Source organism: Mesoplodon bidens (genome assembly GCF_964165515.1).
Source record: "Mesoplodon bidens genome assembly, chromosome: X".
Taxonomy (NCBI): Eukaryota; Metazoa; Chordata; class Mammalia; order Artiodactyla; family Ziphiidae; genus Mesoplodon; species Mesoplodon bidens.
The window spans coordinates 63,335,913-63,349,361 of NC_138163.1; the positions used below are offsets into that span (position 1 = coordinate 63,335,913).

Consider the following 13,449-nt stretch of genomic DNA (forward strand, 5'->3'; position numbering starts at 1 on the left):
ACTTCAGGACACTGGTCCACAAGAGACCTCCCAGCTCCACATAATATCAAACGGCAAAAATCTTCCAGAAATCTCCATCTCAACACCAGCACCCAGCTTCACTCAACGACCAGCAAGCTACAGTGCTGGACACCCTATGCCAAACAACTAGCAAGACAGGAACACAACGCCACCCATTAGCAGAGAGGCTGCGTAAAATCATAAAAAGTCCGCAGACACCCCAAAACACACCACCAGACGTGAACCTGCCCACCAGAAAGACAAGATCCAGCCTCACCCACCAGAACACAGGCACTAGTCCCCTCCAGCAGGAAGCCTACACAACCCACTAAACCAACCTTAGCCACTGGGGACAGACACCAAAAACAACGGGAACTACGAACCTGCAGGCTTCAAAAAGGAGACCCCAAACACAGTAACATAAGCAAAATGAGAAGACAGAAAAACACACAGCAGGAGAAGGAGCAAGATAAAAACCCACCAGACCTAACAAATGAAGAGGTAATAGGCAGTCTACCTGAAAAAGAATTCAGAATAATGATGGTAAAGATGATCCAAGATTCTATTTCCAAGATCCAAAATCTTGGAAATAGAATAGACAAAATGCAAGAAACAGTTAACAAGGACCTAGAAGAACTAAAGATGAATCAAGCATCGATTAAAAACACAATAGGGGCTTCCCTGGTGGCGCAGTGTTTGAGAGTCCGTCTGCTGATGCAGGGGACACGGGTTCGTGCCCCTGTCCGGGAAGATCCCACATGCTGCGGAGCGGCTTGTCCCGTGAGCCATGACCTCTGAGCCTTCGCGTCTGGAGCCTGTGCCCCCGCAACAGGAGAGGCCACAACAGCGAGAGGCCCGCGTACCGCAAAAACCAAAAAACAAACAAACAAACAAAAAAACACAATAAATGAAATGAAAAATACTCTAGATGGGATCAATAGCAGAATAACTGAGGCAGAAGAACGGATAAGTGAGGTGGAAGATAAAATAGTGGAAATAACTGCTGCAGAGCAAAATAAAGAAAAAAGAATGAAAAGAACAGAGGACAGTCTCAGAGACCTCAGGGACAACATTAAACGCACCAACATTCGAATTATAGGGGTTCCAGAAGAAGAAGAGAAAAAGAAAGGGATGAGAAAATATTTGAAGAGATGATAGTTGAAAACTTCGCTACTATGGGAAAGGAAATAGTTAATCAAGTCCAGGAGGCACAGAGAGTCCCATACAGAAAAAATCCAAGGAGAAATACGCCAAGACACATATTAATCAAACTGTCAAAAATTAAACACAAAGAAATCATATTAAAAGCAGCAAGGCAAAAAAAACAAATAACACACAAGGGAATCCCCATGAGGATAACAGCTGATCTCTCAGCAGAAACTCTACAAGCCAGAAGGGAGTGGCAGGACATAATTAAAGTGATGAAAGAGAAAAACCTGCAAACAAGATTACTCTACCCAGCAAGAATCTCATTCAGATTTGATGGAGAAATTAAAACGTTTACAGACAAGCAAAAGCTGAGAGAGTTCAGCACCACCAAACCAGCTTTACAACAAATGCTAAAGGAACTTCTCTAGGCAAGAAACACAACGAAGGAAAAGACCTACAATAATGAACCCAAAACAATTAAGAAAATGGGAATAGGAACATACATATCGATAATTACATTAAATGTAAATGGACTAAATGCTCCCACCAAAAGACACAGATTGGCTGAATGGATACAAAAACAAGACCCATATATATGCTGTCTACAAGAGACCCACTTCAGACCTAGAGACACATACAGACTGAAAGTAAGGGGATGCAAAAAGATATTCCATGCAAATGGAAACCAAAAGAAAGCTGGAGTAGCAATTCTCATATCAGACAAAATAGACTTTAAAATAAAGACTACTAGAAGAAACAAAGAAGGACACTACATAATGATCAAGGGATCGATCCAAGAAGAAGATATAACAATTGGAAATATTTATGCACCCAACATAGGAGCACCTCAATACATAAGGCAAATACTAACAGCCATAAAAGGAGAAATCGACAGTAACACAATCATAGTAGGGGACTTAAACACCCCACTTTCACCAATGGACAGATCTTCCAAAATGAAAATAAATAAGGAAACACAAGCTTTAAATGATACATTAAACAAGATGGACTTAATTGATATTTATAGGACATTCCATCCAAAAACAACAGAATACACATTTTTCTCAAGTGCTCATGGAACATTCTCCAGGATAGATCATATCTTGGGTCACAAATCAAGCCTTGGTAAATTTAAGAAAATTGAAATTGTATCAAGTATCTTTTCTGACCACAATGCTATGAGACTAGATATCAATTACAGGAAAAGAGCTGTAAAAAATACAAACACATGGAGGCTAAACAATACACTACTTAATAACGAAGTGATCACTGAAGAAATCAAAGAGGAAATTAAAAAATACCTAGAAACAAATGACAATGGAGACACGACGACCCAAAACCTATGGGATGCAGCAAAAGCAGTTCTAAGAGGGAAGTTTATAGCAATACAATCCCACCTTAAGAAACAGGAAACATCTCGAATAAATAAGCTAACCTTGCACCTAAAGCAATTAGAGAAAGAAGAACAAAAACATCCCAAAGCTAGCAGAAGGAAAGAAATCATAAAAATCAGATCAGAAATAAATGAAAAAGAAATGAAGGAAACGATAGCAAAGATCAATAAAACTAAAAGCTGGTTCTTTGAGAAGATAAACAAAATTGATAAACCATTAGCCAGACTCATCAAGAAACGAAGGGAGAAGACTCAAATCAATAGAATTAGAAATGAAAAAGGAGAAGTAACAACTGACACTGCAGAAATACAGAAGATCATGAGAGATTACTATAAGCAACTCTATGCCCATAAAATGGACAACCTGGAAGAGATGGACAAATTCTTAGAAATGCACAACCTGCCAAGACTGACTCAGGAAGAAATAGAAAATATGAATAGACCAATCACAAGCACTGAAATTGAAACTGTGATTAAAACTCTTCCATCAAACAAAAGCCCAGGACCAGATGGCTTCACAGGCGAATTCTATCAAACATTTAGAGAAGAGCTAACACCCATCCTTCTCAAACTCTTCCAAACAATATCAGAGGAAGGAACACTCCCAAACTCATTCTACGAGGCCACCATCACCTTGATACCAAAACCAGGCAAGGATGTCACAAAGAAAGAAAACTACAGGCCAATATCACTGATGAACATAGATGCAAAAATCCTCAACAAAATACTAGCAAACAGAATCCAACAGCACATTAAAAGGATCATACACCATGATCAAGTGGGGTTTATTCCAGGAATGCAAGGATTCTTCAATATACGCAAATCAATCAATGTGATACACCATATTAACAAGTTGAAGGAGAAAAACCATATGATCATCTCAATAGATGCAGAGAAAGCTTTCGACAAAATTCAACACCCATTTATGATAAAAACCCTGCAGAAAGTAGGCATAGAGGGAACTTTCCTCAACATAATAAAGGCCATATATGACAAACCCACAGCCAACATTGTCCTCAATGGTGAAAAACTGAAACCATTTCCACTAAGATCACGAACAAGACAAGGCTGCCCACTCTCACCACTCTTATTCAACATAGTTTTGGAAGTTTTAGCCACAGCAATCAGAGAAGAAAAGGAAATAAAAGGAATCCAAATTGGAAAAGAAGAAGTAAAGCTGTCACTGTTTGCAGATGACATGATACTATACATAGAGAATCCTAAAGAAGCTACCGAAAAACTACTAGAGCTAATCAATGAATTTGGTAAAGTAGCAGGATACAAAATTAATGTACAGAAATCTCTGGCATTCCTGTACACTAATGATGAAAAATCTGAAAATGAAATCAAGAAAACACTCCCATTTACCATTGCAACAAAAAGAATAAAATATCTAGGAATAAACCTACCTAAGGAGACAAAACACCTGTATGCAGAAAATTATAAGACACTGATGAAAGAAATTAAAGATGATACAAATAGATGGAGAGATATACCATGCTCCTGGATTGGAAGAATCAATATTGTGAAAATGACTCTACTACCCAAAGCAATCAACAGATTCAATGCAATCCCTATCAAACTACCACTGGCATTTTTCACAGAACTAGAACAAAAAATTTCAAAATTTGTTTGGAAAAACAAAAGACCCCGAATAGCCAAAGCAATCTTGAGAACGAAAAACGGAGCTGGAGGAATCAGGCTCCCTGACTTCAGACTATACTACAAAGCTACAGTAATCAAGACAGTGTGGTACTGGCATAAAAACAGAAAGATAGATCAGTGGATCAGGATAGAAAGCCCAGAGATAAACCCACGCACATATGGCCAACTTATCTTTGATAAAGGAGGCAGGAATGTACAGTGGAGAAAGGACAGCCTCTTCAATAAGTGGTGCTGGGAAAACTGGACAGGGACATGTAAAAGTTTGAGATTAGATCATTCCCTAACACCATACACAAAAATAAGCTCAAAATGGATTAAAGACTTAAATGTAAGGCCAGAAACTATCAAACTCTTAGAGGAAAACATAGGTAGAACACTCTATGACATAAATCACAGCAAGATCCTTTTGGACCCACCTCCTAGAGAAATGGAAATAAAAACAAAGATAAACAAATGGGACCTAATGAAACTTCCAAGCTTTTGCACAGCAAAGGAAACCATAAACAAGACCAAAAGACAACCCTCAGAATGGGAGACAATATTTGCAAATGAAGCAACTGACAAAGGATTAATCTCCAAAATTTATAAACAGCTCATGCAGCTCAATAGCAAAAAAACAAACAACCCAATCCAAAAATGGGCAGAAGACTTAAATAGGCATTTCTCCAAAGAAGATATACAGACTGCCAACAAACACATGAAAGAATGCTCAACATCATTAATCATTAGAGAAATGCAAATCAAAACTACAATGAGATATCATCTCACACCAGTCAGAATGGCCATCATCAAGAAATCTAGAAACAATAAATGCTGGAGAGGGTGTGGAGAAAAGGGAACACTCTTGCACTGCTGGTGGGAATGTGAATTGGTACAGCCACTATGGAGAAGAGTATGGAGGTTCCTTAAAAAACTACAAATAGAACTACCATATGACTCAGCAATCCCACTACTAGGCATATATCCCAAGAAAACCATAATTCCCAAAGAGACATGTACCAAAATGTTCATTGCAGCTCTATTCACAATAGCCCGAAGCTGGAAACAACCTAAGTGTCCATCATCGGATGAATGGATAAAGAAGATGTGGCACATATATACAATGGAATATTACTCAGCCATAAAAAGAAATAAAACTGAGCTATTTGTAATGAGGTGGATAGACCTAGAGTCTGTCATACAGAGTGAAGTAAGTCAGAAAGAGAAAGACAAATACCGTATGCTAACACATATATACGGAATTAAAAAAAAAAAAGTCATGAAGAACCTAGGGGTAAAACGGGAATAAAGACACAGACCTACTTGAGAATGGACTTGTGGATATGGGGACGGCGAAGGGTAAGCTGTGACAAAGCGAAAGAGAGGCATGGACATATATACACTACCAAACGTAAGGTAGATAGATAGTGGGAAGCAGCCGCAGAGCACAGGGAGATCAGCTCGGTGCTTTGTGACCGCCTGGAGGGGTGGGATGGGGAGGGTGGGAGGGAGGGAGATGCATGAGGGAAGGGATGTGGGAACAGATGTATATGTATGACTGATTCACTTTGTTATAAAGCAGAAACTAATAAAAAAAAATTAAAAAGAAAAGATCCATTTATGAAGAGAATGAGTTTTATGTGTCATTTTTCCCCACTGGAGGTACACTTTAATAATAATCCCTAGCTTTCAGGGACCTAACAGTCATTAGCATTTGACTGTCATCTCTTTTACTTTTTAGCACAGATCTAAAATGTTAATCTGCACATCATAGAATTCAGAGAATATAAAATCAAGTTATCTTAAAGCTGAAAGGGTGAACTTCCAAATAGAACTTCATTTTATAGTTGAAAACTGAGGAAATCACTATATTCAAACTGTTCTGAATATCTTTAGAGGCAACTTTGCTTTCTAAAGCAGTTAAATACATTGTTTCTTATAGCATATTATGTATATTATAGCGTATTATAACATTGTTTGTTATAGCATATTATGCCTGCAATGACATTAATGAATTTTATTCACTCCCCCTGATACTACACCCTACTTTGATCTATGGATACATATGATAAAGAAATATTAATTCCTTCAGAATAATAAAGTTTGCTTGCTCTTTAGCTCCACAATATATTATTTGATGTCTAATTCTTGACAAGTGTATTCAAGGTTACTAAATCTAATGGTAGATAGCATTTTAACAATTTGGATTTTCTAATCTCAGATTTCAAAGCAAATCTAAGTCTAACCTTAGTTTCATAAATCCAAACTCTTGATCAACAGGCAAGATGTTTAGTTCTCATTTAGTTTTTAAAGTAAAAAACAAATATATCTTATTTTAAACAAAATAGAAACAAGGGCCCAAAGTTTGATTATGTGAAAAGACTCTGCCCAAGTTTAATTTTTTTTGAGGTGGATGTAAAAGATGAGGATGCTTTATGAGATGGGCAAAAATGTGTGAGGGCTTTGAGTCAGGTCACGAATCTGAGAAAAAATTTGATCTTCACGCTCCGTCAGCACAGTCAGCCTTTGAAACATCATCATGCCTGCCTCAAGGGGACCAATCAACACACTGCCACTGGGCCAGTATAGAAATATTATTGCTGATATATGTGAGGGAAGATGAAAATCTGAAGCAGAAAATGAAGACATATGCAACATCATTACAGAAACTAATTTCCCCTGAGTTCCAACCATGGGAAGAAGTAGATCCCTGTGGCTTATATTCATATCCTGAGTCAGATTGGGTGCTTGAAGTGTATTTCTATTTGTGAATGTACTAGCTTCCCTGACAACAGACTTAGAATATGAAAAAAAAACTTTATAAATAACAGGCCATCAGAATAATAAAGTGGAAGTTAGAAAGACATTGTAACCTTCTACTCTTGGACAACAGCTCTGTCAAATACTACTAGGGCTCAATGGTATATATTTATTAGATAGATGACACACAGATGCAGATAATTATATATATAGTATACAATATGTATGTAGATATAGTGTACACATAGTATATACTATATACCATGTATAACATATATTTTAAAATATATTATTTAATAACATTTAAAAATGATATATTTATAATATATATAAAATCATATTTATAATAAATAAAAATGGCATATATATACACATATACATATATGTGTGTATCTATCTATCTATCTATCTAGTGATAGGTCTTTAGCATAGCTAGTCCAAATTAAGGGAAATTATATCAGAATATCATGGGGAATTCTCATTATACCATGTCTTTACTTGAGACAGGGAAAAGGGAAGATTTCACTTCTGGATATTTATTTAAGTGGCAATTCACATCAAAAACTTTTATAGATGAAGCTTTCTTTTCTTTAGAGTAACCTAATCTCTCGAAAATTTGAAAATTAACCTTGCCAAGATCATGTGGATAAGTTTTATTTTACCATAATTTTCTTTGTACTAAGCAGAATCACTTGGTAATCATGTTATTCATTCATTCCTCACTTTTTTCACTTTGCCTTTTTTCATTTTCTTCTTCTTCCTTCCTGTTAAACTTGCTGTGATCCTCACCCTCAAGGTTATCTATCTGTCTCTTTCTGTCAGTCAAATCTAAGACTCAGAAGACCTTATTCTCGTTCCCAATTTACTAGTCATATGATCATAAACAAAACAAATTATTACCCTGAAATGCAATATCCAAATATTTAAAATGTGTAATAATGCTTTCCTTGTTTATGCCAAAGCACACCTAATATCATAAAATGCATAAATGAAATTAAAATATTTATATATTAATTTTTTGAAGATCAATATTGTAAGTTTTGTCTTATGCTACTTTTTATTATATACATTTTGATACATTTATCAAATACTTTTATTTTCTGTTAATTATCTTGTTAATTAACATAGATTTGTTAATAGCAAGACACTTTCATGTGTAAATTGACCTAATTTTTCCTAGAAATTTTCTCTATATCTCCCCCTTCTCTCCCTTCATTATCTGAACTTTTCATATAAATTTTATATTTCCTTAGTTAAGATAAACTGTGATTTTGCTAGTCTTGTCTACTCAACAAAAATAGAACAAGTTAACATTAATTAAATTCTCAACCTATTATGCAGGAAAGGTCTTTTAAAATAAATTAGTATGGTTGGCCTACTTACTTTCAAATTATAACACATTAAAATTTATGGATGAATCATAACTTGTTTCTTTTTTTTCTTTTTATTTAACCTCCCTATAACCCCTCCCCCAGCGTACATACCACTTTCATGACAGGACCTTTTTGCAAGTCAAAGTGCACTCAGTTAACCCATGAGATAGTCCTCTGCAAGCCCAGGGCTATGCTTTGTGTTCCATAATTATTATTTTTAACAAGCAGTCAGGACAGTATTTGCCCATGGGCCATACAAATGCCCCAGTACTTAGGTACATCACTTTTGGCTTATCACACATTCTAAAACAGAATGAAATTGTAGAGCATGTCTATTTCTAAGACTCATCTAAGAACCTCTAGTGAGCCTGTCTTTATGTCACTTGCTGATAATCTTTCAAAGAAATTCAAATGAAAATAGATTTTAACAAACCTAAATTATGCCAGTGGGTTTATTTGTTTTTTTGTTGTTGTTTGTTTGTTTGTATTTTAATTTGAATTCGTTAAGCAGCTTTCAAGACAAATCAGAAATTTCTTGGAAGTTCATTAAGCTGCCCTGAGGGAGACATTACAGAATTATTCTTTCAGTAAAGCACTGCATTTCAAAATAACACATTTGTCAGGATGGTTGGGTGGAGAGGACCCAATTACTAATTCCTGATTTAAATTTAGTAAGGTCCCATTTTGATTTGAACCTGTCAATTTTTATTTTCCAAATAAACTGTTTTTCTTTGTTTAGGCTGTGCTCTCCAAAATAGTAGCCACTTACCACAGGTGGCTATTAAAATTAAGATTAATTAAAATGAAAAATTCAGTTCCTTGGTAACAGTAACCACATTTCAAGTACGCAATAGCCACGTGTGGCCAGTAACTACCATACTGGATACCACAGATAATAGAACTCCTATCATCGCTGCTGGACAGTGTAACTATCCAGTCATCTACTGGACATTGTAACTTTAGAGATAGTATCCACTCTGTTATGCAACTTACTGTTTAAAGTACTAAGCCTCACATTTCTTTAAACAGTCAAATGTTTCAATGCATCTCAAAAAATCTTCTATGCAGGTGTATCTACCCTCTACTTAGTGCTTATTCTTCCCAATTCTGCCCCTGTGAAATTTATATCATCATCCTCATATTATGACTGGAGAAACTAAAAGTAAGAAAGATTAAGCTGGAGGTGGCTTGTCTAGTCAGTGGTAAGCACAAAATTGTGATCTATATCTTTCTGACTCCTGCATATTTTTACATTTCATCAGATAAGGAGACACCATTGCAAGGACCTTACTTAGAAATGCTTATTTATAAATCATCCATCTTTTTTCAGTTTTTACTTCTTATATTCACACACAAATCCACATTTCACTTGAAATCACTCAAAAGATCTCTAGAGTTCGATTTCTGAATGTATTTACAAACAAATATATCTTCACAATATATCAGCATCATCTGAGCAGTTTTCCAATATTACACAACCTCTGTGCTAAAACCTTCAGATGATATTCATCAAAATATCATATTTATGTGTTCTTTGAATAATTATAACATTGGTCATTACGATAATCATAATCTGGTAATGAATAATCAGAAAATGTTTATAAAACTTTGAAAATTGCTTGACCATATCTATATTATAGCTGCACATTTGTTCTTTTACACATTTACCAAGATCATTCAAGTGCATTGTACTATATCACATAACCCAATCTGAGTTTTCTACTACTCTATATACCATATAGCCAATTAAAAATATTCTCCCATTCGCTTGATAAATGCAGTCTCTGCACATATTTCAAAGAATACCAAATATTCCATCTATTCTTCCCTCTGCATTTCCCACCCCAAGATCCAGATCAAACCAAAATAGGTTCTTTAGGTTGACTGAAAAAATGACTTACCCTTTACTGAAAATGAATGTTCTGTGTTTTCAAAGAATTGGAACAAAATGAAAATATTTAACATTAACAAGATATATCTAAAATTTAATCTCATTTTGTGATTCAAGAGATGCTTTAAGATCTTGCCTTGACTTGAAATCAGCAAGAAAAATATTTTTTACTACTATATCCGTGTAGAAATGCTAGTAATAAAAATGTTCTATTCACCCCTAAAATAAATTTATTTGGCTTCTTTTCAAAGGACAAGATAAAGCTTTCTGTCTAAAATAATCACTTAGAAAACCCGATAGGTTTGTGGATTCATTCTTGATGTTTAGATTTGCTTGTTTAGGCCAAGTTTGAGGCAAAGTCATGACTAGACAGATTAAAAGTAAGATATTGTGTAGGTTATTGATTTGTAAGCAGCAAGGCTGAACTCCTTGTCTGACCGCTATAATATATTGTTAGTGGAAACACAAATAACTGCTTGAAAATGAATATACATAAAATGAAGATTCATAAACTCCACGCAATTGCAAAAATTGCATTGATAAATTTTCTTTGCTATGCTTTACTTAAACTTTGTAAAATTGTGGTGAAGGCTTACTCAAAATTTGAAGTACATTAATATCCTTTTTTTCTTCCTTTTAAAAAATGAGCTATCTTTAATGAAGCATTTTTTAAAACGCACCTTAATTAGTTGGTAGTTTTGAACTCCGTTTATTCCTATGTCAGGATCAATGGCTGCTGGGAGAGCATATCGAGAGTTTATAGCTGAGTTCTCTGGAATTGATATGTTGATAACCGTTGCAGGGAATAATGGTGCATTATCATTTATGTCTTCTATCAGAAAACGTATTTTAACCAGTCTAAATATTTCATCTGGCAGAACGGCAACCTCCACCTCATAAAAGCAACGGGTGTCCACTAAGACACCAGCACATAATTTCTCACGATCAATACGAGCTCCAGTAGTGAAGATCTCACCAGTACCCTCTTCAATTCGAATCAGTGGCACATCTCCGGTCTTGTACACTAACTTGAACTGCATAGGAGTTGTTAAGGACTTGTCTGGAATTAGCGACAAGTTGAGGTCTTTCAGCAAGTCGCCTATCAGGACGTTTTCTGGCATTTCTTCCCGGATGGTGTAGTTCTTCTCCTGGGCGCCAGACTGAAACACGACGCATGCTAACAGGACCGCAAATATATACGTCCCGGACAACAAGTCCATACCAGGCAGGATTGCACTAGTTTTTTTTGTATCAGTCCACAGAGAACTGCCAAAGAGAAAAGAAGAGAAGAAAAGAAAGAGAAGAGAAAGAGGAAGAGGAAGAAGATGAAGCGATTATTAAAGTCAAGCATTAATGTATGTTAACTAAATGCTCAGTTTTAAATTAAAATAACTAAATGAATAAACAACAAGGTCCTACTGTATGCACATGGAACTATATTCAATATCCTGTAATAGATCATAATGGAAAATAATATGAAAGAGAAACATATATATTTGGTTATATATATATAACCAAACCACTTTGCTGTACAGCAGAAATTAACACATTATAAATCAACTATACTTCAATAAAATAAAAAATTGCTAATATCATTAAATGAAAATACTAGCATGATAAACACTGTTAAATAAACTAATGACAGATTTGTTTTGAATCTAATATTATGCATTTTTTACATCAAGATGAAAGGTAAATTAAGCAAGATACCTTGAGTAATTATGAGACCCATAATATTTATAAATGTGTTCACCATTGCTAAGATATATAAAAGACAACATTATAACAAGATAGTTAAAAATAATAAAAATAATTTAAAACATTTAATTCAATAGTTAAGGAAAAGTAAAGGGATATGTGTTACTAATAACAAAAATATAATCATTTACTCTTTGTTACAATGTGGTTTTCAAATGCAATTCTTCTATGTGTCACGAATGTTTTATACAATATTCTGTGTGTTCAGCTCTGGGCTTCAAATTGTAAATATCGATCTAGGTTAGGATGTTTGGATTAAAAAGAAAACTCCTTTCAGATAGGAGAGGGTTCAATATGGCAAATGCCTAAACATGGCAAGAACAATGATGTGAAAGAGGATTAAAGTTGTCTTTCTTTGGATGAGAGGAACAAGAATAGGTATAAAATTACAGGGAGACAACTTTCAGATCAACTTAAACAACTGCCTATTAAAGCATTCTGGAAAAAAATGGTTTTCGGGAGAGATTGAATTCCATATATTTGGAGGTACTGATACAGAAGCTGTATTCACTAGTTTAGATCTACATATTTATGATTTGTTAGACAATATTCAAACATTCAATGAGATAACTGGAGTGCAAGACATCCCAACTCTGAGAGTTTGTTTATAGATTGCATAAAGTAGTCCATGTCAAAATGGGTTTTCACATCTACAGACTGACATAAGAATTACCCAACTACATGAAACAGCTTGACTAGGGTTTAAAAATAAGAAAGGCATTTTAAAAGACTTTATCAAGTTAAAACAGAGAGTCAAAAAACAAACACCATCTTTGGCTGCTTTCCACCTCCTTGCTTATTATTTTTCATTCACTGAAATCTGCCACTTTATTTCAGTTCTGTAGTTCTTCTGAAAAAATTCAACAAGGAATTTTTATTTCTTTATAAATTGCAAATTTATCTTCAGTTTCCTTTATTAATTCTCAATTCCTATTCTCAATTTGATTTGGGGGATACAGTCTCAATTTGGTATATTAAATATATTTTAATATCTAGTATTATGAAACATTTTAATATGCTTTTGGATGTTATTTGTAGGTAATATGTTATATAAACACAAAGTGAAATTTGTGTTACACTGCTCTAAACCCTATCAGATATTATATTTTTATAATTAAGTAGGGATTAATGCAGCTCTCAATTCATTCTGAAGTTTTAAAGAATTAGCTGAGAGATGGTCATTTAAAAATCCATTAAGGAAAACTATTAATGCACATAGGTATCTAATTAAGGAAGTTCTCAATTTTTATTGGTAATTGATAACCAATTAAAATTTACAAAAATTTTAGTCATAGTTCTAAAAACAGGAGGACTCGTGAAATGATATAAATAACTTGCTATGGATATTATGATCTGATTATGCCAGACAATGTATTACATTAAATAATTTTAGGAAATATGCATATTGACAGGCCTGAAGACACAAAAGTGGGGAAAAAGAAATCTTCCTATTTGCAATCAGTAACAGAACAAAAGCATGT

General features: G+C 34.6%; 1 protein-coding gene across 8 annotated transcripts in view; it reads right to left on the minus strand.

The window, feature by feature from the left end:
* PCDH11X (protocadherin 11 X-linked) overlaps window positions 1–11,445 on the minus strand; it is a gene marked incomplete at both ends in the record, with an annotated part of 701,896 nt that extends 690,451 nt beyond the window's left edge. For 4 of the 8 annotated variants that reach the window (XM_081222283.1, XM_081222281.1, XM_081222280.1 and 1 more), the window contains one exon: window positions 10,891–11,430. In XM_081222283.1, the coding sequence (XP_081078409.1) occupies window positions 10,891–11,430 (540 nt within the window). Of the gene's footprint in view, window positions 1–10,890 lie in introns of all 8 variants that reach the window. The other 4 variants (XM_081222278.1, XM_081222282.1, XM_081222277.1 and 1 more) reach the window with 2 other exon arrangements.
* Between the last annotated feature and the right edge of the window lie 2,004 nt (window positions 11,446–13,449).